This window comes from Marmota marmota, unplaced genomic scaffold, assembly GCF_001458135.2.
Source record: "Marmota marmota marmota unplaced genomic scaffold, marMar, whole genome shotgun sequence".
NCBI lineage: Eukaryota > Metazoa > Chordata > Mammalia > Rodentia > Sciuridae > Marmota > Marmota marmota.
This window is the reverse complement of record NW_025999960.1, coordinates 3,763,521-3,789,504: the sequence shown is the minus strand read 5'-3', so window position 1 is coordinate 3,789,504 and position 25,984 is coordinate 3,763,521. Positions and strand designations below refer to the sequence as shown.

Below are 25,984 nucleotides of genomic sequence, written 5' to 3'. Positions count from 1 at the left end.
CCAAATCACAGGGATTACAGGTGTGTCACTAGCCTTGGTGTAGCATTTTAAAAACCTTCCCAAAATATGTCCTTCTGTGAGGTTAGGAAACAAAGTAACAAAACTATGGTGATTTTTTTTTTTTTAAAAATAAATGTTTATTTCAAGTATGAAAAGTAACATTAAGACATTATGCAAAAATTATGGTCAGCTTTAACCAGTATAAAACAAGAAATGAAAAGTTTACAATTAGGTATAAAATACTTAAGAATATATTGACATTCACAGTGAGTGTTTTTGAAAAATAAGTTTTGCTAATGTAGCTTAGAAACAGAAATATGTACAGTCCAAGTTAAATGAACAAGCCCTCAGCTGAGGAACAGTCATCCCTCAGGATGGACAGGTAGCATTTGTACAAGCCTTCTTAAATAATCATTGTGGTTCTACAATGTCTAGGATCAAACACCTTATAGCTTCACTGACAAATATCATCCATTTCTTATGTCTCTTAACTCACAAAGTTGTCAAGCCATTTTAATTAAGCAGTATAAATGAAACATAACTGGTAACCAAACTCTCTGGATGAGAAATCTTTATTGTGGAAGCAATCCTGAGTTATTTCCAGCAAGATGCTGAACAGAAAGTAAACAGAACTTCCTAGTGGCAATTATAAAACCACATCTTGGGATTACTTTACAGGGCTGCTACCAAGGCTTCTGCTTCTTTTCTCCAGGTACATCTGTTTGTAGGTCTGAAACACTGAATCTTTTATAGGGTTTGGTACTTTCTCAAATCCATCTGCACTGAAGCTTCTCTTGCAAAGTCTTAAATTAGTCTCATCTAAAGAAACAGAAATGTTACTTTATTTTCTTTGTTACTCTTCATACATGACCAATATACAATCAAAAAATTGAAGAAAATTATACATTTATCAATGGGACAAAAATGTTAGGAAAAGAGTTAATGAAGCGTATACACATGAGCTCTTGCCTTTCGTGTTTCCTCCTGTCAACCCCATTTTCATAGCCCAGGGCTGGGTTCCCTTACCTTTATCCTGGCTTAATAAAGTCATTCAACTGGGCACTGTGGCACACAACAGCAGCTCAGGAGGCTGAGGCAGGAGGATCATGGGTTCAAAGCCAGCCACAGCAACAGTGAGATTCTATGCAACTCAGTGAGACCCCATCTCTGAATAAAATACAAAAAAGGGCTGGTCGAGTGCCCCTGAGTTCAATCTCTAGTACCAAAAAACAACAACAAAAAACCCCCCAAAGATCCACATTCAATGTACATTTTGTATAGATGTGACTTTTTATTGTGTGTGTGTGTGCAGGAGTGCATTTAATCTCAGCCCTTTTTATTTTGAGACAGGGTCTTGCCAAGTCCTTGAGGGTGGCCGGGAACCTGGGATCTTCCTGCCTTGGTCTCCTGTGTTGCTGGGACAACAGGTGCTTATATATGCTAGGCAAGTCCTTCACCACTGAGCTACAGCCTGAGCCAGTAATGGCTCATGTTTCTTTGTCAGCAAGGTGAGCTAGATTAAGTTTATTTTTTAAAAAAGTAAACTGACTTCTCTCTTTAGAACAATAAAATCTCTGGTCTGTTAGGGTCACTTCAGCTGCTTCTTCTTAATATGGCTTTTTTTTTGAATGATGGAAGTGGCTCCAGGGAGCCCAGCCAAAGACGTGAACTTGGAAAAAGAGACCCACAGATGGTGCTTCTTGTCCAGGTAAAGATTATGCAGGTTGATGAGCGCATGCACTGCCTCCTCCACGGAGCCCATCTGGATCAGTGCCAGCTTACGGTTCTTTTTGAAGAACTGGAACCTCTTGACCACGCCCCCAGTGCTGGAGAACAGGACCTTGAGGTTTTCCTCTGTTCGGGAAGGTGGGATGTTGGAGAGGAACAGGGTGGCGGAGGGCGGGAAGATGTTCTGGAGGGATCTGGAGTCGGGCTTCTTAAAGCGGTGCAGTGGAGAGTTGCTGAAGTCCTTGGTGAGGCCCTGGCCCTCCTGTACCTCGTGGGGCAGATCTAAGCTCTGATGCTTGGACAGCATGATGTGGATGGGCTTCGTATGCAGCTTTAACCCGTTCAGGTGCTTCATAGCCAGCAGGGCCTGGTTCCCATCTGTCATCTGCACAAGCGCGTTCTCCTTGTTGAAGAACATCTTTATCCGCTGCACATCACCATAGAGGCCGAAAAGAATAAAGAGGTTTTGGAGTCTGACTCTTTTGGGATTGAGGTTGCTGACCAGCAGAATGGAGTTCCCAGGCCCTGCCAGGCTTGGGGTGGGCAACAGGGCTGGGGCTCTATGCACATTAGGATCAGAAAGAACCACGGCTTGAGGAATTGTAAAGGTTGGAGGGAACCCAGCTCCTGCATACAGAGAGGTTGTGGCCATGGTCTGTTCCTGTGGAGGGTGGCTGTCCCCAGAGGGAAGGTCTGGGCGTGTGTAGTCATGGCTTTTGTCGTTGTTGTACTTGACCTTGAGGTTGGTGATTTTGGAGAAGTAGATGCGTAGTGTGCAGTAGCCATCAAGGATGTTCTGCCTGTCCAGTGACAGCTTGGCTTGCTGGGCGCTCACAGGATCTGCGTACTGCAGTAATGCCTGGGATTGGTTGTTGCTGATGAACTTGATGATTTTCAGGACTGTGCCGAACTTGGAGAAAGTCTGGTGCAGTACATCCAGGGTCACAGGGAAGAAGACGTTCTCTATGATGATCCTGAGCACAGGGCTGTGCCCAGCTATTGTCATCCCTGCATCCACAGCTGTGGCCGAGGTCAGGTTTGCCGAATGGACAGAGTTCCCAGCCTGCAGGACCACTTCAGCTTGTGCTCGGTTTGGGGAGAGTACCTCGCCCTTGGTGACTTCACTGGGCAGCTTGTTGATGTGGATCACAGGGGGCTGGACACTGGCACTCTTGCTGTCACCTTTGAACTTCTTGCTATCATTTCCGTTTGCTGCAGAGGTAGAGTTGCTGCTCATTATAAAGGGTCCTTCAGTGACACACGTAGAGAAAAGCTCATCAGATCCCTGATTCGCGCTAACTGCTATGTCTGGGTCAATGCAGTCCATGGCACCAAAATGATGTCTCATCTTTAAAATGGAAATATCCTAGCCTCTTTGAGGATTAAAATGACTAACTTGTAAATTGCCTAAGAGGAGGGAAACTCTGACCTGAGGGCAAGTCCAGCCTGCTGTCTATTTTGGTAAAGAGTTTACTAAGAACTTAGTCTCCACTAATTTATTTGCACATTATTTGCAGCCTCTCTCTTGGTACAATGACAGAATTGAGCAGTTAGGCTAAAAACCTGAGATATCTAAAACGTTTACTATATGGCCTCATATAGGAAAAATATGAAAACCCCTTAGCTAACTCAAAGTGATGAGATTTACTTTCTTTTTTAAAAGGAAATAATAGACCCCAGCTTCCTAGCCCATATGGCATGACAGAAAAGTGGAGAATGCCCTCTTACCACTCATAAAAACATCGAATGACTAAAAGGATATGGATAAAATCATTTCTTAAGCATTAAAATCATAATCTAATTTACATGGTTTCAAATAATATAATTAATAGACAATTTTACCTGTTTCTTGGCTGGTTTCCTGCTTCCTTTTCTTCACAGTCACACATTTTATCCAATCTTCTTTTGTACTTTTTATTCCTGAAACTATTTAAATATTTATTTTCAGATCTCTACATATTGTTATTCATCTCTTTTTGTAATGTAATGAAGAAATATCACATTAAGTTGAAAATAGATTTTGGAATACACCAAGATACGTTTGGGCCTGGAAAAATGATGTATGAAGTGCTTGAATACCTCCAATGAAAAATTAGCTATTTTTAATAAAAGTTTCTCTTTACATTCTGTATTCGTTTCCCTATGGGGGCTGAAACACAGACACATCTGGGGTATTCAAAGAAATGAGAGGGCAAGCCAGTCCCATGGCCCATCTACTTCCACTTATGTGGCTACACCCAAGGCCTCAGGTTCTAAGGACCCAAATGAAATGGATTATTGAATCATCCACATTTAACAAATTGAATTCTGTATTCTCATCACACATTCCTCTCACCTTCCATGAAAACGTACCCTGTTTATGCTGAAGCTTTATACACCCCAACAGAGAGTCAGAAAAACACAGCAGAGACAGATTTTTACTCAAAATCCTTTAGGTTTCCAATCTGGATTTCTAAGCACAGTGCTTTATGTTAATAATCACAACTCCTGAATGTTCAAACATAAATGAGTACAAACAACTAGTCAGTCATTTTCTCCTTTATTCCTGCTCTGCTCATGGCTGCCACTCTGTCTTTAGTGACATAAGTTACTACTGGATGACACTGCTTTCTGGTCCCCATTTCATGTGCAGATTAGATGTTACCATCTGCACTTTACGGAAATAGTCATTGACAGTTTCAAAGATGAAAATAAATTGATCAATTTCTATATGAACAAAAGGACCTTCCTACTAACCTTACATGTCTCCCAATATTTAGAACAAAATTTCAATTTACAGGACTGCTTTTAAATTATAAGTCAAAAAAATATTTTCGATAATATTATCATTTCTTAATTTTGGCAATCGGGATTGAATCCAGGGGCAATTTATCACTAAGCTACATCCCCAGCCCTTTCATTTTTTATTTTGACAGGACCTTGCCAAGTTGCTGAGACTGGCCTCCAACTTGTTATCCCAAGTGGCTGGGATTATAGGCGTGCACCACTGCACCTGGCTCACAATTTTTTTTTTTTTTTTGGTGGTGCTGGGGATTAAACCCAGGGCCTCATGCAAGTGAGGCAAGCACTCTACCAACTGAGCTATATCTCCAGCCCTCACAATATAACTTGATAGTAAATGAAATATCTGTATTTGGCAAACTTTATGATTTTATGTAACTCTTGTCATTACTATGAATTTACTATAATTTACAATAAGGGAGCCACAAATCTAAAACAAACATTGCTCAAGGAAACATTATCTGACAATAACGAATAGTAACTGTGTAACACATTCACATGGCCCTTTTATCACCTACACCTCTTCATCATGTTGTACACATCAAGAAAATTATACTTCACCTTGCACGGGGGCTTGCTCTTGCTCCTTAGAATGAGGCTTCTGATCATTCCCTTTTTTGACAGAGTTTTCATTCTTTAACAGTACATCTGGACATAATTTAAACTCTAACATGCTTGGTTTTCCTGTGGTGTCTTTCACAGGAGAAGAGTTCTGAGGGTTCTTTTCCTGCTCTTTGTCTTTCTGAAGCTTTTGGGGTGGTGAACTGTCATACTGGGTGAGACAAATGCTTTTCTGTTCCGTGCACTTAAACGCAACTCTGTTCAGATACAACTTTCTTTGCGTGTTTGCTTGGGGAGGCATTTGGTGGAATTCAACTTCACTACTTGTATTGGTGGATTTTTTGTCAGCTTTGGTTTTATCAGTACACACTTTGTCAGGCAGCATGCGCTCAGCTCTTCCTTTAACATTCCTTGAATTGTCATTCTTAGACTTCTCAGAATGGTGGAGTTTGAGGCTTTTAACATTGCTGGTCAACACATTTGCTGGTTCTTTAGAAGCCTCTGTACTGCTGCCTGGTTTCCCATTTGGTTTCCCAGAGTTCCCCATCTGCACAGGAAGCTGACTGGGCCTCCCATCAGAATCATGTGGTACATTAACACATGTCTTCTCTGATGTTTTGTTGGCCATCCATTCTTTATGCTTCTGCCTTTGTAAATATTCCTGCGGTGTTATGATTTTCTTAGATGAATTATGCTTCAAGTCTGAGGACTTTGTGTTTTCTTTAACACTGTCTCTCTCATTAGGGTTTGACAAAATATTACAGAATTTGAGTGCACCTCCCACATTTTTCTTCTGTTCCTGTTTATCAGATTTTTCCTTGTTTATCTCCCCATCCAATATGTTCCCTTGGTCTAACTTTCTTTCTTCTGTATGTCTTTGTTTGGAGGTACCTACCCTAAACTTAAATTTTTTCTTTTCTGGTGATAATGAATGTCCCAAAGAACCATTCCTCCTATGTAGCTCTTTAGTTTTCACTTGGAGTGGATGAGAGTTCTGTGGTATGTGTTTCTCCTGCTGGTTTACCTGGGAAGCTTCTTCACAAACCATTGTCATTTTATTAGTCAAGTGAAAAGACACTTCATGAAATTTCAATTTTCTTTTTCTTGTATTACTTTGCAAGCCATCTAGTTTGTTGCCTTTTGGTGAAAATTGACAATTCAATTCTTTTTCTTTTAGGGAGCTGTCCTGTTTCGCTTTAGATGTGTCCTTTTTATCGCCATCACATTTAGAGAACTGACCAGGCAATTCCTGTTCTGTCCTTAGTGAGCAGTTCTTTGTTTCAGATGTATATTTTATATTCTCACCACATATTTCAGGAAAATTTTTTTTCTCAGCCACCAGAGTAAGAGTTGTCTTTGGATTATCTGAAACATTAAATTCAAGGATAGTGATATCACTTTCTGAGGTTGTCTCTCCTTGTTTACAACTCTTGGTCTCCAAAGGAGAACAGTGATCCTTCCCTTTCTCTTCCTCTGGGGTGGAACTCTTGATGGAATTACACTGGCATTGAGGCACTCCTTCATAGACCGTTGTGAGCCAACCCAATGCACAGCAATGGATTTTGTCTTTTTCTGGGTCCCATGTTGTAGAATCACAACTGGCTTCTGAGGTAGTTGCTTGTGGGACAGACAGGCTCCTTTCTGCCATAGGCTTCTCTGTCTGAGATTCTGCCAACCTATCTACCTCACAGGCTTCCTCTGTGTCTACATCACAGGGTTCACCATCTTCGGGAAATAATTCTTTCATTTGTTCTGAGCTTAATATGGTAATTTGTATTTGGTCTGTGGAGTCCTGAGAATCACAAATAGTTTTATCGCCAGTTTGATCTTGTGAGATTTGACCTGTTACTTTTTGGCCCCCAGACTTTTCACATAAGTTCACAGCTTCAATGCCATAGGGAAACTCTTTTAGAAGTTCTGAGAGCTGGTCATGTAGATAAAACATGGGTGTGTCATCATCATGAATCTCCTTTCTTGCAGGATCTTGGGTAGTGACATCACTGGCTGCCTTGATTTCTTGAGGGTAAATACTCTGCTGAATCGTGGGAGGTGAACAACATACATCTTCACCTGTGCTTTCCTTTTCAATGGTTTGTTCTAATTTGCTTTCCTCTGGAATTCCTCTGTTTGTTTCAATATACTTAAAAGGTAACGACCCTGGAGGTTCCAGTGACTCGGAATGATCAACTGTTTCATGAGGAACATCTGTGCACTGCACACATTCATCTCTTTGAAAACCAAGGTCCTTATTTGTAGTGGTATTATCTACTTGTTCTTTTTGTTGACTGCTATTAATCACTTGCTGATAGGATGAAGAGAGTTTCTGTGGGTCGATCTTTTCCAAAGGGGAAGAGTTGAATATCTTTGCTATTTGAGAATTATAAGTTATATCACCTTCAACAAGAGAACAAATATTTTCAATCAGTAATATATCATCACTCTCAACAGAAATGCTGTTTGATTTATATGAGGCTTGCTGATCACCCAGAGGACAGTGCTTTCCTTGACTGGTATTAGGCGTGTGTTCTGAATTACCACTAGTTGGCTCATTCCGCTTTTCCTTCTGAGTTAGTGGAAAAGCATTGGTTGATATTGTAGTATTGGCTACTGGACTGTTAACATTGATGTTCACTGAAGCATCCACTATTTTATTTTTTTCCATTTGACTTTGTAAGCTACAAATACTACCTTCTTTGATAACTGGATACACCAGTTCAGGTAAAGCTTCAGGTGTCATTCTTTTGTGAGGCAATGATCTGACATTTGAAAGAATCAAGGGTGACACAATAGCAATCTGAAGTTCTGAGCCCTTGGGTACATTTGCACCAGAAGAGTCATAATTTTGTGTTATCATTGTCAAGGTTGTTTCCTGGGATGACTCTGCCCTTTTATTCTGAGAATTTCCTTCAACTGAACAAAACCCCTTCTCATCACCCTCTGTAGTCACTGAAATTCCATGCGCAGTTGTGTTTGTTTTTAATTCATTACACTGCTTTTCCTTTGAAGGTTTTGAAGCTTCTTCTGTTGCTGTTGTTGGTGTCTTCTTCCAAAGATTAAGACATGTTGTTAGCAATTCCATGGAACAGTGACTGTCACTTTTAGCAGATATTCCTTGGGTTGAGAATTCAGAAGGCTGAGCTGGTTCACTACAAGAGCTATTTGCTGTTTTCCTATAACCCATTAGAAGATTTTTATTAATTCTAATTTTCCTTGAAAGTTCTGAAAATTTCTTTTTAATTTCTACCAATGATTTAATATCTCTCACTAACTTTTCTTTTGTGTCTAGTACCAGATTTGAAGCTGGATTGCAGGAATCCATTCTTTTCTCTTGATTATTTTGAGCAGGAGTCTGAACACTATCCACAGAAGATCTAACTGGTTCATTAAAAGGCTGTGCAATATTAGTATGTACTTTCAAATCACAGAAATTTCCAATTGTGTTTAAATTTTCACTAATATTTGGCCAGAGCTGATGAAAGCCTTTAGTTGAGTCTTTTAGTTCAGATGAGCACACTTCAGGACTCTGAGGAACTTCTGTAGGCAAGTTTTTTATAACATGTTGAGAATTTGGCAAAGGCTGGCTTCCATTTCCGGAAGGGTAAGGAAGAAGAGGAGGGGGTCTTTTGTTTGTTTGTGTAGGGTATTGACATGAGGACACAGGCAGAGTCTGTGATGACTGTAAAACGTGCGTTAAGGTTGGAAGCTGACAATTTTTAACTTGAGATGATGTAGATAGCATGTTTTGTTTCTGAATAGCTGGCTCTTGTAAATAGCTTTGTGGTGCAATGTTTTGTTTCTGAACAGCTGGCTCTTGTAAAAATCTTTGTGATGAATAAGAGTATTGCTTTGGAGGTCGTCTATAATCACGATAAGTCTGTTCATTTGATGTACACTGTTGCACCCAATCAACCTGTCGATCTGATAGTGATTGGCTAAGTCCCTGATCTTGAAAAGTTACAGGAGCTCTTATAGAATTTGAAGTGTTCATTTGTAGTTGCAAAGAATACCTATCTGATGATACAAGTTGACTCTGTAGTGCATGAGCATTAGACATATTAGTTCCAACATCAGCCTGATGACATACAGTTGCCTCTACATGAGAAGGCATGGAATTCCTCATTGATGAATTCAACCATACATTTTGCAAAACTCCTGAAGACACTTGCAAATTAGGATTTGGTTGTCTGGGTCCAGTATATTGCATGCATGTTATTCTTTCTACTGATGTTTGTGAGGCCATCACTGTCCTGTTTTGCGTATTAGAAACAGGAATTTGAGGAGTATTATAATTTCTGGTATTTTTCACTGGTTGTAAAACTGGATTTGAATTACTGGGATACTGTGAAACTGGATTTGAATTACTGGAATACATGCATGCTTCATTATTTCCAAGATAGCTGAAAGAACTTGGAGATGTTGTGGTAAGCTGGTTTATAAAAAACTGGTGCAGAACAGATGACTGGCTTTTATTATATGGTGGTGGTGGCGGTGGTAACATATCACCTTCTGGCTTTGCATTCCAACTCATGACTGGTGTGATATGGTAGCAGTGGAATAAAAATGTTTTTGAATATCAGGAATCTGCAAGAAATAAAGATTTGCTATTAAATTGATCTTCTGCATAGACAGGATTTCTAAAAAAATTAGTAGCTGGGACTGGGGTTGTGGCTCAGTGGTAGAGCACTTGCCTAGCATGTGTGAGGCACTAGGTTTGATCCTCAGCATATATGAATAAAATGGAAGTATTGTGTTCATCTACAACTAAAAACATTTTTTTTAAATTAGTAGCTAACTATGTCTATCATAATTACTGAAATTTTGAGACTAAAAAACACTATAATCTTAGAAAAGGAATAGCAACAAAAGCTGCAATAAGAAGACAACAATTAAATGTATAGAATGTATAAGAGGCATTCGTTTACATGACATGGTTATTACTGTTATTTAAGTGGCTATCACTTTATGTTCTACTTGTTATTTTTGGACAGTGCTAGGGAATCGAACCAAAGGCCTCCTTCAAGCTGAACATGTGACATACCTGAGCTATGTCCTTAACCCTACTTTTGCTTGTTTTCATAAGCTTCTTATTCGAACTAATCTGTGCTAGTTTCAAGCAAAAAAAACAAAACAAAGAAAACAACAATAACAAAAACAGAGTACATTACTTTATTCAGAAATTTTCTAGACATAGCCTGGAAGGGTGAAGCATGCCTGTAATCCTAACCAATTTGTGATGACAAATGAGGCAGGAGGATTAGTTGGAGGTCATCATGTAACTGAGTACAAAGGACCCTTGTATTCAATTCCCTAAACAAACACTGGTTCATGCATAAAATCACATTCCTATAATCCCAGCCACTTGAGAGGTGAAGTAGGAGGATCCCAAGATCAACATCAGCCTTGGGCAACAAAGTAAGACCTCAAATTCTCAGAAAACCAAAGCATCTTGTATGAATCTTAAAAAAGGAAGAAGGGACATCCAATACCATGTGCTGGAGATGTCTCTCAAGCAAAGTCAAGGGGACAAGAAAAGCAGGCCTGAGTTGGAAGCAGTGGTGCAATCCAGGAATCCCAGCAATGTAGGAGATTGAGGCAGGAGGATCATAAGCTTAAGGCCAGCTTCAGTAGCTTAGTAAAACTTAGTAACTTGTCAACTTAGGAAGATCTGTCTCAAAATTTAAAAATAAAAAAGACTGAGGATATAGCTCAGTGGTAAACTGCCCCTGGGTTCAATCCCCAACCCCCATACAAAAAACAAAGTAAAGAAAAAGAAAGTGGTTTTTCTCCCAAAACTAAACATCTCGTATGTGCTTTTACATTTGTGCTGAATGTTTCTAGAAATGCCTATATATAAAATCAATGTGTCAAGATACACATAAAAATAATTTTGATAAAGTGACAAACTATTTCAAAAAGGTTAAAATAGTTGGCACTCTCACCAACAGTCCATTGATAAATCTGGAAATGGACAAAAGCCAGTGTTGAATCCCTATAACCTCACCAACTTGGGAGGCTGAAAGCAGGAAGATGTCAAGTTCAAGGTCACTGTCAGAAACTTTGGGAAGCCCTAAGCAACTTAAGGAGAACCTGTCTCAAAATAAAAAATAAGACCTGGGGATGCAGCTCAGTACTTCAAAGGGCCTCTGGGATAAATCCTCAGTACCAAAAAATAAAACAAAACGAATTTAATTGTAATATCCCCAGTTGGAGTCTATTAGGTAGCTGGTTGTTGATGGGGAGTGATGCATAGAGGTGCCAGAGGGTAAGTGGTGAGCAATGTGAGAACGTTTGGTCTGGAGTTTTCTCTCAAACACAGTCCGAGCAAACTAATACAGAGCCTACTGTAAACTGGGTTTTCCCCCACTCCCTTCTCCTTTTTTGCTAGCACAGAACTAAACTAGAGCATATATAAGCACTCTGAAAACTCAAATTAGAAGGAGGGAGTTGTCATGATAGTTAAAAGTTTTCTCAAGAATGCCTAAAGAAAGGGCTGGGGACTAGCTCAGTGGCAATGTACTAGCCTACTGTGTGTTAGTTAGGGCCTGGATTCAGCCCCCAGTACCCCCCTACAAAAACCTGTTTTAGTCAGCTTTTTCACTAGTGTGTGTGGTAGAAGGACAAGGCAGAGAAAAGTACTTCGGGACATAAAAATCAGGAAGCAGAGAGAGAGAGCTCCACTCATCAGGGAAAAATATATATCGCAAAGGCATGCCCTAGAGCAACCTACCTTCTCCCAAGTACTCCACCTGCTTAGACCATTCTAATAGATCAACCACCAGTTAATCCATCCAAGTGGATTAATGCACTGATTAGGTTAAGGCTCTCATAAAGCAATCATATCACCACTAAACTTCCTTGCATTGTCTCACACACAAACTTTTAGAGAAAAACTTTTTTATTTAAACCATAACAAAACTCGTCTCTGGGTTGGGACTGTATCTCAGGTATGGAGTGCTTGCCTAGCATGCACAAGGCCCTGCATTCAATCTCCACAACTTCCAAGAACAAAAAAAATAATGTACAATAAAGAAAGAATGAAAAAAGAAAGCATCTCCTTCTTTGCATAAAAGCACCTAAAATTTTCTGAAGAAAAGTCAGGCCTGGCACAGTGGCACACGCCTATAGTCCAGCAGCTCAAGAGGCTGAGGCAGGAGGATCATGAGTTCAAAGCCAGCCTCAGCAATGGCAAGGTGCTAAGCGTCTCAGTGAGACCCTGTCTCTAAATAAAATACAAAATAGGGATAGGGATGTGGCTCAGTGGTTGAATACTCCCGAGTTCAATCCCCAGTACCACCGCCCACTCCCCCGACAAAAAAGAAAAGTCAAGAAACGTAGACATCTAACTCAATATTACCTCACAATTCTACTTCATTGTATTGAAATCTGATTTATATTCAAAATAGGTTTATTTTTCGATCCTCTCAGAACTTTTTTCTCCTCCCTGGTCCCCAGCTACTCCAATTCATATACTACTTCCCCATACTCTGCTGCCTATTCTTCTAAGGGGAAAAAAATTACACACACACACACACACACACACGGGACTGGGGGTATGGCTCCTCAGTGGCAGGTTACAGGCTTAGCATGTGCAGCACCCAAATAAATAACATCCCATTCCCCTTTCTTCTTGGCATCAGACTGTCTCCATGGGGTAATTAATTCACACAGCCTATAGGATTTTGAGTGTTCAACAAACATAATTACTAATCTCTTAGGGTTCTGTACTGCTAGTCTTATTTACAGCCCTTCATAAAAATCTCTTAAGAGGAAAATTTGCAATTGCTCCTTATCCTGGTTTCAAGGCACCCAGAATGGACACTGCCATGTGTATGTCATTTTTTTGCTGCATCAAAGAATACGTACAATTTTACATAAAATTGTAATTCCTCTACCACATCTGGTAGTGCACACTGGGAATTGCAGTCACTTGGGAAGTTAAGGCAGGAGTTGAGCCCAACCTCAGCAACTTAGCAAAAACCCTGTCTCAAAATGAAAAAAAAAAGGGCTGGGGATAGAGCTCAGAGTTAGAGCCATCCTGGGTTTAATCTCCATATCAGAAATCAATCAATAAAAATAACTTATGTTTCCACAAAACTAAAATATATAATGAAAATATCATTAAAGAAATTAAGATACTAAATTAAGCAATATTCTTTTAGCTGGGCATGGTAAAGCCCATGGTAAAGCCTGTAATCCCAGCGATTTTTAAAAAAACAAATGGCTGGGGATGTTAAGTCAGTGGTAGAGTACCCCTGGGTTCATTATCCAATACCATAAAAAAATTCATCCAATGAAAAACAATAAAGTGTTATAAAACTCAGAAAATGGCAGATATTAACCCAATTATATCAAAATAACATTAATCAATCTAAAAGACAGAGATACCAGACTGGATACAACTACCCAACTATCCAACTCTACGTAGTTTGTAGGAGACACACACCTTAAAGAGACAGATTAACGGGATGGAAAAAAATCATCATTCAAACAGCAGCCACAAGAAATCTCCTATCTTTATTTTCTATTTCTATAACTGAATACCACACCTTGGGTAGTTTATAAAGAATAAATATGGGGCTGAAGATGTGGCTCAAACGGTAGCGCGCTCGCCTGGCATGCGTGCGGCCCCGGTTCGATCCTCAGCACCACATACAAAGACGTTGTGTCCGCCGAATACTAAAAAATAAATATTAAAAAATAAATAAATAAATAAATATTTATTTGGCTTATGGTTCTGAAGGCTGGAAAGTCCAAGACCAGGCAGCTGAATCTGGTGAGGTTTTTCCTGTTGGTGGGGACTTGATGGCATCCTAAGACAGCAGAAGGCATCCCATGGCAAGATGTAGACCAAGCATCCAAGCTCAGATTGTTCCTCTAAACCTTAATTACCTCCCAAAGGTCCCACCTTCAAACATGGTAGTTTCTACTGACTGAACACCTCACATGGGGATTAAATTTCAACATGATGTTTAGACGGGGGCATTCAATCTATAGCAGCTGGAATGGCTACACTAATACACAGACAAAATAGATTAAGACACAGGATCTCAATTCCCTACTTGCAATGATGAATAGAAAAATGGCCAAAAATCAGTAAGAAAACAGAAGCCTTGAACATACACACCCACATCCTTTCCCCATTAAAAACAAAACAAACAAAAAAAACTGAAGTACCTAAGTTATAGGAGAGGGACTAATTGTCCGCTAGTTGTAGGTAGGACCTGTCTCTAGTCTTTGACAGTTACTGTGGATTGGACCCAGGTGTCCAAATACTCATGAAGTTACAGTCAGCACACAGGCCTATAATAGCAAGCAGATACCATCAACACACTGAATTCTTTTTCTTTATATTTCCTTTTGGTGGTACTGCAGTTTACACTACCACTAAGCCACATCTCCAGCCCTTTCTTTTTTTATTTTGAGACAGGGTCTTACTATGTTGCACAGGCTGTTCTTTATCTCCTGCCTTAGCTTCCTGAGTTGCCAGGATGACAGGAGTATACTACAGTGCCTGGTATCATTATAGTCATTTTAAAATTGAGATATAATTATTAAATATATTTATGGTGATATATAATTCATGATAATTCAAAACATGTATACTATGAAAAGCAGAAGAGCCCCATGTCATCAACTGATTTTGCAGTGTTGGCAAAAGCCAACGTGGGAAACATTCCTTGCCAAAAGGCAAGGATGTTAACAGCCTTGACACTAGGATCTGACACTTAACAGTTATCCAATATTTCAGTACAATGGGCTTCCTGGGTGCAGCAGGATAACTGATGTCCCTAGCACTGTAACAGTAGGATAGCTACAAAAATGTTTCTAGCTCTATACCTTTTTAATACACAAAAGAAGCCTCTTGTTAATTCATATGCCTTGAACAATTTACAAAGTCCCTGTAGTTTAACTTCCTGGTTATGAGACCCTATATCATAAATTTGCAGAGCTAGTTCTGGGTCACTGTCCTCCATCAGAGAGCAGTGTCCCATCTGGCCCCAGCTTTGCTTAAAATTATCTATTTTCTTTATTTCTGTATTTTTCTCCATCTCCAGTAGCCTTTTCTCAAGATAGTTTGTGATGCTGTGTGGGTCATGGCAGTATACAATGATCAGAGTACCTGCATCTTCTTAAAGGCAATCATTTTAATATTTTGGAAGCTTTTCTCCTTTTGTTTTTTGAAATAAGGCATAGACTGATGGATTGTACAATCAAAAGAATGGGAAGTTAATTGATATCAATATACACTCTACTGTCATTTTATATCTAAAATGAACAAATAAAAATTTTTAAAAGGAAATAAGGCATAGATTATTGTTAACAAGTTACCCTAATATGCAATAGAAAACCAGAAATAATTTTCCGTATCTGTTTTCCCCCCCACTTTCTGGTACTGAGATTAAACCCGCAGCCTTCCACATGCCAGGCAAATGCTCTACCAATTAGGTAATTCCCAGTCTTTTTATTTTGAGAAAGTCTGCCTGAGTCACTAAGGCTGGCCTTGAACATTTGGACTTTATATCTGTAACAGGTGTGGGCCACTAAACCAAGCCTCTGTTTTTGTGCCCCTTAACATCCTCTGTCCCTTCATGCCTCTTTCCTACCTGCCCTTTCCGGTATATAGTGACCACTATTTCATTCCATTCTTCTATGAAATCAACTTTGTACTTGTCTTTCTGTACCTGTCTTATTTCACTTAAGATAAGGACCTCCACTTACCCAAGTTGCTGCAAATCATTTTTCTTTTGGGTTAACAATATTCCATCACATATACCACATTTTCATTATCTATTTATCTGTTGATGAATATTCCAGTTTATTCAGCATCTTGGCTATTAAAGGAACTAAATTCTTAGACTCTGTTGTGGGGAACTGTCCTAGGATACCCTTCGTAAGATACAGTGTAGGTAAATGAGCAAACCTGAAACTCTGACTGGAGATATGGGATAGTCTTCCCTTATTCGTCGATTTGCTTTTCAAGACCTAAAAAGATTTAGTGGAAAACTCCAGAAGTAAACAATTCACAGGTTTACTATTATGTACCTTTTTGAGTAACATGATGAAATCTCACAGCTTTCTGCCCACAATATGAATCATCCCTTTATCCAGCACATGAATGTATCTACTCTGTACATGCTATCTACCTGCTAGTCACTTGGTAGGCATCTCAGATAGATGGTTTTCAGTGCTTACATTCAACTAACCTTTATTTTACTTAAAAATGGCCTGAAAGCACAAGACAGAGCAATCGTGATGGTAATTCAAGTATGAAAAAAAAAATTCTGTAAAAGTGCTTCCTTTAAGTGAGAAGGTGAAAGTTTATCATAATGTATGCACAGTAAAAATATAGTATCCAGTACAGCCAGGCGCACACCTATAATTCCAGCAGCTTGGGAGGATAAGGCAGGAGGATCACAAGTTCAAAGCCAGCCTCAGCAACAGTGAGGCAGGAAGCAACAGTGAGACCCTGCCTCTAAATAAAATACAAAATAGGGCGGGAGATGTGGCTCAGTGGTTGAGTGTTCCTGAGTTCACTCTCTGACACCAAAAAGAGAAAAAAAAAAAAAAGAGAGAGAGAGAGAGAGAGAGAAAAGAAAAAAAATACCCAACACTACTCAGTTTCCATCTGGGAGTCTTGAATATATCCCCCACCAATAAACTGGAACTACTGTAGTTAGCATAATTTGGCTCTAATAATCCCAATCATCCGCCAACAAGTTTTACCATTTACAAGATGGACAATTCTAATGTGCTGATGCTGGTAAGTTGTGCTGGCCCTCACTTCGAGACAAGCAGTCCTTTTTGAGGTTGATAAAGAGCCATAGCCCAAATTTCAGAATTCAGGGTCATAATTCACACATTCCTATTTTATAGGGAATCTGGAGACTTTCTGTATGTCATAATGATAATATTACTCAGCACTTTTTACTTATAAACCATGGTGGTTGATTTTCTGGTAGAGAAGAGAGCTAAATCTAAGGTTAAATTTTACTGTCTAGAATTTTAAAATTTGGTGCTGGGGTTGTAGCTCAGTTGAAGAGATTACACCATGTTTAATTTGCTTGGGGTAGTGATGCATGCCTTTGATCCCAGGTACTTGGGAGTCTGAGCAGGAACTTGGCAAGTTCAAGCTCAGCCTGGGAAACTTGAAAAGAATCTAAAAAAAAAAAAGTTAAAAATGCCGGGGATGCAATAAGGTCCTGCATTCAACCTCTTGTAGCATAAAAAAAGAATAATGATTAATTAATTTTAGAAGTCCAGCTGTGGGCTGGGCACAGTGGCACATGCCTGTAATCCCAAAGACTTGGGAGGCTGAAGTAGGAGGATAGCAAGTTCAAAGCCAAACTGAGCAACTTGGGGAGAACCTGTCTCAAAATTTAAAAAACACAAAGGGCTAGGGATGTGGCTCAGTGGTTCAGCACCCCTACGTTCAATTCCAGGTGCCCCCCCCCCCCAAAAAAAAATCTGGTTGTGGTACAATGAGCCTATATTCCCAGTGACTTGGGAGGTTGAAGCAGGTAGCCTGGGCAACACATTGAGAACCCATCTAAAAAAAAAAAAAAAAAAAAAGAACCTCCAAACCCTGCCTCCTGTAAACAGACAATGTCTATCATTAGATTTGACAACTGGGGGATTTAAATCTCAGATGGCATTACTACTGCTACTATTTCCTGTGAAAAAACTGGAAAGACAGCTAGTTGCTTCAAATCCAAAGTGTAGGAAATTGTGAATAGCAAGCTGTGAGTTGCAAAAGTCATTTGTGATAATGGAAAAAAAAAGGATATGAGTTTCTATAAATAAGTGGTAAATATAATTACTATGGATGTGGACTTACATTAAAAATTTATCAAAGATCTTGCTGGGGGGGAGGTAAATGCCTATAATCCCAGTGATTCTGGAGGCTGAGGCAGGAGGAGTGCAAGACTGCCTCAGCAACTTGATGAGGCCATAAGTAACTCAAGACCTTATTTTAAAAAATAAAGGGCAGGGGATGTGACTCAGTGGAGGAGTACCTCTAGGTTCAATTCCTGGTATCAAAAAGAAAAAATTCTTTTTTTCTTTTTTGAGAATTTTAATATTTATTTATTTTTTTTAGTTCTCAGCAGACACAACATCTTTGTTTGTATGTGGTGCTGAGGATCGAACCCGGGCCGCACACATGCCAGGCGAGCGCGCTACAGCTTGAGCCACATGTCCAGCCAAGAAAAAATTCTTAAAGATCTCACTAAGGTGAAGAAAATTCTTGTGGGGCTGGGATGTAGCTCACCAGTAGAATCTGTTTAGTATACTCGAACAATCCACTTTTATACAATATTTTTCTTACAAGAGAGCTTGCTAACCTGTCTATACAAGCTAAACAAATTCACTAACAATTAATGTAACCCCTCTCTCCCCATGTGACTTTTGTCTTTAAAACCTCTTTGAAATCGCTACAGAAGCACATGTTCAATTTTGCTTAAATTTGTATTACTGCAGAATGCAACAGTGATCAGCCTAAAATAACTCATTTCTTAATTTATACCTCTATTTCTTATAAGAGTTGACAACTCCAATATTACAAAAAGCAACATTTCTTGTAGACTATTCACTGATGTGGATAAATTGTGCAAAGCCAGGATTTCTCACTGAAAAAAACTGATCTGTAATAAAAGTATGTGAAAAAAAAAATCATACATAATATTAAAACAACAACAAAAAATCAACAAAACCACAGATGCCAACACTTTGGGATTAAGTCACTTTTCAGGAATTTCAGAAGTGTCATGATTTAGTCAACCTATAGTAGCTCCTTTTCTATTCTTAGTTAAGAAATTACACTATCAGTCCTTGAAATTGGACTTCTAGAATCAATTGTTCTAAATTTTATATTATTTATTTCAAAATTTTAGCTAGTATTAAAAAAATAAATAAAAATTAAAATGTAACAGTTAATATTTGGAAACTTACTACATATCAAGAACAGCACAAGGCCAGTCGTGGTGGTGCATGCCTATAATCCCAGTGACTCCCTAGCTGAGGCAGGAGGATTGGAAATTTGAGACTAGCTTCAGCAATTTAGTGAAGCCCTAAACACTTGAGACCCTGTCTCAAAATTCAAAAAAGGGCCAGGAATTGGCTCAGTGGTAAAGCGCTCCTGAATTAAATCTCTGGTACCAAAAAAGAACTGTGCTGAATGCTTTGATTACAAAATATCATTTAAGTGTCCTAACAAATTAATGAGTTCAACAATCCTCCCTTGGGTGTAGCAGTGGTTCATAAGGGCAGACAACTCTATACAATTCCAAAGACACAGGCCAAAAAGACAGATCAGGCTGGCATGATGGTGCATGCTATAATCCCAGCCACTTGGGTGGCTGAGGCAGGAGGATCCGAAGTTTGAGGCTAAGCTCAGTACCTAGGTCCTCCACAATTCAGTGAGAACCTGTCCTAAACTAAAAAATAAAATTGGCCAAATTTTATTGTTATAGCATACATGTATATCGAATATGTAACAAACCCATTATTATGTACAACTATCATTGTTGATTATATATATTGTGTATGTATACTGAATATGTAACAAATTTCATCATCATGTATTAATATGAAAAAAATTAGACTAAAAAAACAAGTAAAAAAATAAAAAGGACTACAGATATAGCTCAATGATAAAGTACACCTAGGTTCAATTCCAAGTACCAAAAAAAAAAAAAAAAAAAGACAAGATTATATTGACTCATGGTTTCCTTCCTTCCAATACTAGGGATTGAACCCAGGGGTGCTGTGCTGTACCACTGAGCAACATTTCCAGACCTTTTTATTTTGAGGCAGGATCTAACTTGCAAAGGGTCTCACTAAATCACTGAGGCTGTCCCAGCCTCCAAAATCATGAGGATTACACAACCATGTCAGGCTTGGCTCCTGGCTTTAGAGGTTTCAGTCCATGTTCATTTGGCCCCATCACTGTGATAATGCAGAACATGATGGAGCACATCTGCTCACCTCATTTCTGGAAAGCAGAGAGGGAGAAAGAGGGATAAGGGACTAGATACAGTTCCAAAGCCATGTCCCCAAGAACCTGCTCCCTTCAACTTGGTCCTACCTCCTAAAGTTCCCAATAATCCATTCAGCCATGAATCCCTCAATGCATCCCACAGATGAGCTCAGAACCCTCATGATTCCCAAAAGTCCCACTTCTGTATCGCTATATTGGGAACCAAGCCTTCAATAGATGGTTGGGAATCGGGAATCATTCCTGATACCAATAACAATGGTGAAAGAATGACTGCTTTCCCTGTAAAAGATCAGGAGTAACATGAGGATTCCACCTTGCCACTTCTATTCAATATTTTACTAGAGGTTCTAGCCATTGCAGTTATACCCCGCAAAGTATCCAGATTGGAACTGAACTAAAACTACCCTGTCATTTGCAGATACATAATGAATACATACAAAATCCTATTAAATCCACTAAAAAACTAATAGAATTAAGAAACTAGTTTGACTAGGTTACAGAATAAAAATTGAGGATTTGGGGCTAGAATCATGGCTCAGTGGTATAGTGCTTGCCTAGTGAATGTAAGGCACTGGGTTTGATCATCAGGACCACATAAAAATAAATAACTATGTCCATCTACAACTAAAAATATATTTTTTTAAAAATTAAGGATTTTACAGAAATTGAAGATTTCATCATAAAATTCATATGAAGAGTGAGATGAGAAGATTCAAAACAATCTTAAAAAAGCAAACTTGGAAAACTTATACTTGATATTTGGAACTTAGTACAAAACAGTAAACAAGAACACTGGGGTATTCATGCAAGATAGGCTTTGGTCAATAGAAAGCCAGAACCCATAAATAAACCCTCACATTTATGATCACTAATAAGGAATAAGTACATTTAAAAACAACCTAGCCGGGGCCAGAGTTATGGCTCACTGGTAGAGCGCTTGCCTAGCATGCATGAGGCACTGGGTTCGATCCCCGGCACCAGATACAAAATAAATAAAATGAAGGTATTGTGTCCATCTATAACTAAAAAATTTTAAAAGTAAAAAACTAGCCATATGTACATGAAAACATTTTTAACTTAACTTAAGCATCAGGAAACTGCCTATAATCTCAAGGGTTGGGGCAGGAGGATCACAAGTTCAAAATCAGTCTAAGCAACATAGCAAGGCCCTAAGCAACTCAGTAAAACCCCATTTCTAAATAAAATATTAAAAAGGGCTAGAGATGTAGCTTAGTCATCAAGCGCCCTGGTACCAAAAAGGAAAAAAAAAAAAAAGCAATCTGCTTATGGTTTCTGTTTAACAAATCACACCATCCAATTAAGTTTTAACAGTGATATTTTCATCTCAAGACTCTACAAAAGAAGCCTTGTAATTTGATACATCTCAAGAGAATCTCAAGTCATTGTCATTAAATCTTGGCAACTATAACTTTGAGCACAAAAGGTACAGCTCTAATCTCATTGGAGAAATTTGCTTCAACAGGCCACTCTCCCAGTTTCCCTCATGTACAAGTACACTTAGGGCATCAAGAACTTAAGCACTGCATAGCTGCCTTCCTACATGCACTTAGAATTCTTCAAGGTCTATAAGATTACCTTTTTCTCTAAAGGCCTCCCCCTAATGCCCCCCACAAAGTCTTGCTAAGTTGCTGAGACTGGCCTCAAACTTGTGATCCTCCTGCACCAGCCTCCTAAGTAGTTGGGGTTACAGGTATGCCCTACCACACACAACTAAAGGCTTCTTTCAAAATAAACTTTAACTTATATTTCAATAGCCAGGGTTGATGAACTATTCTTGCTTTATCTCAAACTGACATAGAAAGCATTCGTGGGGATCTACAGGGATGGGTTTAAAATGACACAAAGCTCCATAAATTTACTTAGAGCTTAAAAAAAGCAAAATGAATTTCCTGTAAGACAATGTTAAATGCATTAGGTCACAAAACACTTCCTCTAACATGACAATAGCTAATATGTACTATCATATGCCCGTAGCTGTTCTATGAGTATTCCATGTATGAAACTCATATAACTGATCACAATAATCCCATGAGGTATGCATTTTTTGTTATTCCATTTCACAGATAAGAAAATTGAAACAGAACACTGCTGTGAAGTTACATAGTCAGCAACAGAGCTGAGACCTTAAACAAAGCAGTGTGGTATGACTGTGGGGAACAACAGCCTTCATCATTACATAAGGCTTCCTAATACAAGTTGTGTGGTTACTAGAGATAAGCCTCACAGATAATTGCTTTGGCTTTATAGGACTAGTTTTCCCAGAATGGTGCTCTCCCACGACCCTCCATGCTAAAAACATTCAATATAGGCATAGTGGTGCACACCTGTAATTCCAGCAACTCTGGAGACTGAGGCAGAAGGATCCCAATTCAAAGCCAGCCTGAGCAACTGAGACCCTCAATAACTTGGTAAGATCTATATGCAGAAAAAAAAAAAAAAAAAAGAAAAGGAAAAGGGGGATGATATAGATCAGTGGTGAATCACCTGTAAGTTCAATCTCTATTACAAAAATAAATAAATAAATAAATCAAATAAGTGCCAGCACATTATGTACACCCCTGCCTAGGTAATTTCAACCAGTCACATCACTATAAACAACCTCTTCCTGAGCTAAGGGTGTAGCTCAGTGGTAGAGTGCTTGCTCAGTGGGCACCAGGCCCTGGGTTGGAGGGGAAAAAACAAAAAGCGGGTACCTGTTACATATGGGAAATAACAAACCCCAAAATAGTGTGGCCTAGGAAGAGGAAGAAGGCAACACATTGATCCTTTCCCAATACATTCTTTCCCAGTGTCAAAGAATGTATTGGGAAAGGAGATATCCATCAAGCCTAGAAAGACTGTTTCTGGAGGAGACCAAAGCATTGATTCTTCCCAAAATAAACCCTTTCCTAGATACTGATCACTCACCCCAGACCCTCCATCTAGCCTGAAAGAACTACCAGACAAGGCTGGTTGTCGGAGAAGTGCCCATTTATTGAGGAACAGCTCTGCATATTTATAGAGCCAGGGTGGTTTGACAGTTATGACAGTTTAACAGTTTGACAGTTGGCACAGGGTGCTTTCTGATTGGTGGGTAAGGATCATGTGAGTCAGCAGGGCTCACCATTGGGCGGCTCTTGGGGGAGGGGACTCCCAACATAGCTCAGTAAAAACAGTTCTCAATTTCCTGAGTGCCCAAACTGACAAACTCATTATCCAATGCTGATTGATTGAATTAACATTTTATTCCACAACAGAGAAGTTATTCTACAGTGTGAATAATTACCTGGTTAAATCAAGGTCGGTGACATAATTACTTTTAAATGACTTACTCTTTAAATACTGTATGTTTACATGTCCTTTCACAGGTCAATCCCTTCCACCCAGAGCTTTTGTTTCTTCGGTTCTAGGGACAGCAAAAAAACATTTTGATCAATAAAAAGCACATTGCTGTGGATAGTGAATTCCTTAAGGCTGCACTGAAGGCACAATAAGTTCACTGAATTCTTATTAAGCATGCTAAAAACAGAAACATTAAACTGGGTCTGTCCACAAAATACCAGTAGGTTGGTTCGAATTCATGTGCTCCTCCAGGCCCACTATTGTCCTATCATTCCAAAACAATAATACTTCAGCAATTAAAAAAAAAAAAAAAAAAAAAACTGCGATAGTAAACGTGAATTCGACTGTACAGGAATGAAAAAAACACTAACACCTTAATATAGGTGCACAGTCAACACTGAAATAAAATGGGCCAGGTGCAGCGGTGCTTCAGAGGAAGAGGATTTGAACCAGAAGGTGGTTCAAAGCCAGCCTGGGCAACTTAGCGAGATCCCAAGCAACTCTGCCAGATCCTGTCTCAAAATAAAATATTAAAAGGGCTAGGGGACTGGGGATATTGCTCAGTTGGTAGAGTGCTTACCTCTCATGCACAAGGCCCTGGTTTCAATCCCCAGCACCACAAAGAATAAAATAAAATAAAATGGCTAAGGATGTGGCTCAATGGTTAAGTATCCCTGGGTTCAACCCCCGTACCAAACAACAACAACAAAAACAAACATGATTTGATACAAAAACGACAATCACTAAACAAACTCTGAGGCTGGTCCATTAAAATGCACCCCAAGCTCATATTCGTCATTTGCCTTTATTTTCAAGGTAGGTATTCAAAGTACTACTAATAAACTCTTGGCACAGAAATGATTCCCCGAAAGCTTGCTGCCAAACTCAGGACGCTAAGGACCTTTGCTTAGAGAATCCCGCGTCCCTGGAGACCACCTAAAGTGGGTATGCATTTTAAAATGCCTCGAGGAACTAACTATTAGCAAGGAATAATAGAGCATCTTCTGCACACACGCCTTCATAGGCCAACTGTAGATGCGTGCAGAGAAATTCTCTTCCAGGACGCTTTTGCTTAATAGGGCCGAGAAGGAGGGAAACCTAAACAGTAAAAACAAACAAACATACAACAACAACAACAAACCACAAAGGTTCTTCTTATCACTCCAACGACGCGACAGAATTAAAAGACATAATAAGCAGCACTCACAAACCCGCCTGACCAACCGCCTCACAGTAGAACAAAACGCGTTCCGGTCCTCGCCGGCCGCGACCTCTAAGGTTAAGCACATCGAAATTTAAGGAAAGCAAACACCGAGGCGGGGCCCTCCCGACGCCGGGCTGGGCCTGGGCTGCAGGGCAGGGCCGACCCACAGCAGCGGGCAACACCGAGTGCGCCGCGCAGCCCCGGGTGGCGGCCCGCGGGGCGCGCGCCCGGACGCCTAGGTACCGGGCGGTCCGACGCTCGGACCTCGCGCAGAACAAAAGCGCTGGGCCGCGGCGCACAGCTCAGTCCCGCCGGCGCCTCGGGATCCCCCTGACCCCGCCCCGCCTGGGATCCCCGAAGAGGAGCCTGGGGCCGGGGTCCCGACCTCACACTTACCGAGAAGCGCTGAGGACAGCGTTCAAACCAAACCCAGAGAAGCGGGAGAACGCCCCCGGCCTCCCGGGACCGGAGTTTAAGTCAAGTCGGGTCCGCCCCTAGGGGTGGGGCGAGGAGCGAGACTCGGGCTCCCAACAGTTGAGCCCCGCCCAGGCCGGCGGCAGCGCGTGCCTCGCCGCCGCGGTCCTAGTGCCGGGTAGATGAGCCTCCGCTACGCAAAGCTCAGCCAATAGCCTTAGGTTTGCCAAGCTCTTTCATTTGTTTGTTGGAATAACTCGAGCAGTCGGATAACTTTAATTTGTGTCCGAATTGTTATAGAGGAATCGCGTGGAGCTGAAGCGACCATGTGATCCCCTGTGTGTACCAGCAGGAAAGATTGCAAACCAGACGCACAGAATAGCAAGCAAGAGTTTTTTAGCGGAAGCCTGCTATGGTGGTGATACGCCTTTAATCCCGACAACTCCAGAGGCTGAGTGTCTCATTGGGCAAAGGTGCGACTTATGCAGTTGAGGGGGAGAAATTAAAAAAAGGTCCACCTGCTTCAGCGCTTTTCAATGTTTTATTCACTCACATTACTCAAAACAATTTCACTCTATAGGTTCTTAACCAAGAAAATGGCAATCCTTCATGCTGGGCACTACAAACACTGCAATAGGCACAATTAATTCAAAGCAAGCAATTCTAACTCTAAGGAATGCAAACACACTTGAAAGACCCTCCAAGAGTGCCTTCCGTCTGAAGAGACCCGTACCCAAAGGACCAGCGAGACCACTAAGTTCGGATGCAAACAGCAAGAGGTTTATTCGAGTGCACAGGTACCCGGGGCGACAAGCTCTATGAGACTCGCGCGCCCCTGGCTTATCCTGAGGGGTTTATATAGAGCTTACAAGCAGAAGCGTGGATACAGAAGCGAGATGCATAGTTACAGGATCCCTATTGGAGGATTTAAATGAGGTGGGGGTTATAGTTCCTTCTGT

General features: G+C 40.2%; 1 protein-coding gene across 10 annotated transcripts; it reads right to left on the bottom strand.

Annotated features, from left to right (window-relative positions):
- Positions 1-281: 281 nt before the first annotated feature.
- Resf1 (retroelement silencing factor 1) lies at positions 282-25,151 on the bottom strand. 10 transcript variants are annotated; one of them, XM_048802501.1, is made up of 7 exons: positions 25,008-25,149; positions 23,398-23,471; positions 22,411-22,501; positions 20,053-20,059; positions 5,071-9,651; positions 3,571-3,654; positions 1,174-2,976 (listed from the first exon to the last, which is right to left on the bottom strand). In XM_048802501.1, exons 5-7 carry the CDS (start codon positions 9,596-9,598, stop codon positions 1,589-1,591), a joined length of 6,000 nt encoding a protein of 1,999 aa, XP_048658458.1. In that variant the 5' UTR covers positions 9,599-9,651; positions 20,053-20,059; positions 22,411-22,501; positions 23,398-23,471; positions 25,008-25,149; the 3' UTR covers positions 1,174-1,588. The 10 variants fall into 10 exon arrangements, with proteins under 10 accessions (XP_015348699.1, XP_048658458.1, XP_048658456.1 ...); XM_015493213.2 differs by lacking the exons at positions 1,174-2,976; positions 20,053-20,059 and adding an exon at positions 282-819 and having other exon boundaries at positions 25,008-25,148; XM_048802499.1 differs by lacking the exon at positions 20,053-20,059.
- Between the last annotated feature and the right edge of the window lie 833 nt (positions 25,152-25,984).